A 1,552-nucleotide genomic window follows, 5' to 3' on the forward strand; every position below is an offset into this window, starting at 1 on the left:
GTGCGCGTGCGTGCGTGTGTGTTTGCAGGTATTTCAAGTCTCACACACTGCTTGTGGAGCAGCGGATAGAGAAAGACAAACTGGCAGATATGGTGAGAGAGTCTGACGCTGCACTCAGGTACTTACTCCTCAACGCTCGCCTGGACTCTCTGAACACTATAGGGTTACCGCGGTTAACTGTTGCATTATGGGTCCAGCCGTTGGCCTTTCTAGTCTTATCTCTTCTTCTTAAAGGCTCACAACTGAGTGAGAAGGTCGGGGCTCAGTGGATCCTCAGGGCTGATTTTAATATTTGTTTGTAAATTTAATGTTTGTAAAAAATGTATGAACCTTTCTTTATATGCGCTTACTGTTTTATATTAATGAACAAAAGGGACAGTTCACCCCAAAATCAGAGGGTCCAGGAGTCTTAGCGGTCCTCAGAGTCAGTGCTAATCATTGTTTATTTTTGAAGTCTTTTCAACAGTTAAAAAGTCTTAACATGGATCTAACATATTATTATCAAGGCCACCCACAGAGTAGATATAGATTTGCATTGTAGATAGATTATTCCTAAGGATTCACTGTGCCACCGGTATGTTTACCATTAAAACAGGATTTATAAAATCATGCTAACATTATTAGGCTATTTTAATAGCTTAGAATTCTATGCAACTAAAAGTATGTGTAGAGGTTTTAGGCCGCCCTACATGTTATTTTGGGCCCAGTTTAATATGCAACTTAATACAATTTATGTAGCAGGGGGTCCCTGCTCGGCCTCGGTTTTAGTTAAGGGGTCCTTGGCTTAAAAAACGTTGAAGACCCCTGATCTAGACAGATGAATAGCTAAAGGTAAGATTTTGGGGTGAACTGTCCCTTTTAATTTAGTATGCAAATAAACTTGTTTTATACAGTCCAAGAAAAGTCTTCAGATTGCACAGCCCATGTCCAGAAGAGAGTAAAGTGGCAGATTGTAGCATACCTTGAAGTTTAAACTATCTGTAACTCATTAAATGTAATTACAAAATGATATAAAAACCCACACATGACATCAGATTTGCCATTCATTTCATTGCTTTGTTTGCCTGAAGAATTTCCCTGTGTGTGTCTGCCTGGTTTCAGGGAAGGCTATGAGCAGTTCTTTGACCGCCTGCAGCAGCACGATGTACCCGTCTTCATCTTCTCGGCTGGCCTGGGCGATGTCCTGGAGGAAATCATCCACCAAGCCGGAGTCTACCACCCCAACATCAAAGTCGTGTCCAACTTTATGGACTTTGACGAAAACGTGAGTCCCGCGGGAAAAAAAAGACGGAAACATCTGTTCTTCTGCTAGCGTCACAGCTCACCCTCGTCCAGGCCCGAACGGAGTCTGCAGACTTTTTAGTTTTATTTCTTTTAGGAATTTACCTGACTTTTGGTGGAGATGTGTTTTTATTCTGAGTTTTTCTTTTTTTTTTTAAGTAAAAAATTGGCAAAACTTTCTGGACAATTCCGCATCAGCAGATTCCCTATGAAGTGTTTTAGTGGCCATTTTCCGTGATTAATTTCATTCACTATATAGTCCACTATAAAA

General features: G+C 40.8%; 1 protein-coding gene and 1 long non-coding RNA gene across 3 annotated transcripts in view; one reads left to right on the forward strand and one right to left on the reverse strand.

Annotated features, from left to right (window-relative positions):
* Positions 1-1,552, forward strand: part of nt5c3a (5'-nucleotidase, cytosolic IIIA) — an 18,862-nt gene that overhangs the window by 13,400 nt on the left and 3,910 nt on the right. For both annotated transcript variants that reach the window (XM_032519193.1, XM_032519194.1), the window contains exons 5-6: positions 29-118; positions 1,102-1,264. In XM_032519193.1, the coding sequence (XP_032375084.1) occupies positions 29-118; positions 1,102-1,264 (253 nt within the window). The remainder of the gene's footprint in view (positions 1-28; positions 119-1,101; positions 1,265-1,552) is intronic.
* The window catches only part of LOC116691505 (uncharacterized), a 15,990-nt gene that overhangs the window by 10,949 nt on the left and 3,489 nt on the right, over positions 1-1,552 (reverse strand). Inside the window, exon 2 of the long non-coding RNA XR_004332493.1 lies at positions 976-978. This is a non-coding gene — a long non-coding RNA (uncharacterized LOC116691505). The remainder of the gene's footprint in view (positions 1-975; positions 979-1,552) is intronic.

Source organism: Etheostoma spectabile, chromosome 6 (assembly GCF_008692095.1).
Source record: "Etheostoma spectabile isolate EspeVRDwgs_2016 chromosome 6, UIUC_Espe_1.0, whole genome shotgun sequence".
Lineage (NCBI taxonomy): Eukaryota > Metazoa > Chordata > Actinopteri > Perciformes > Percidae > Etheostoma > Etheostoma spectabile.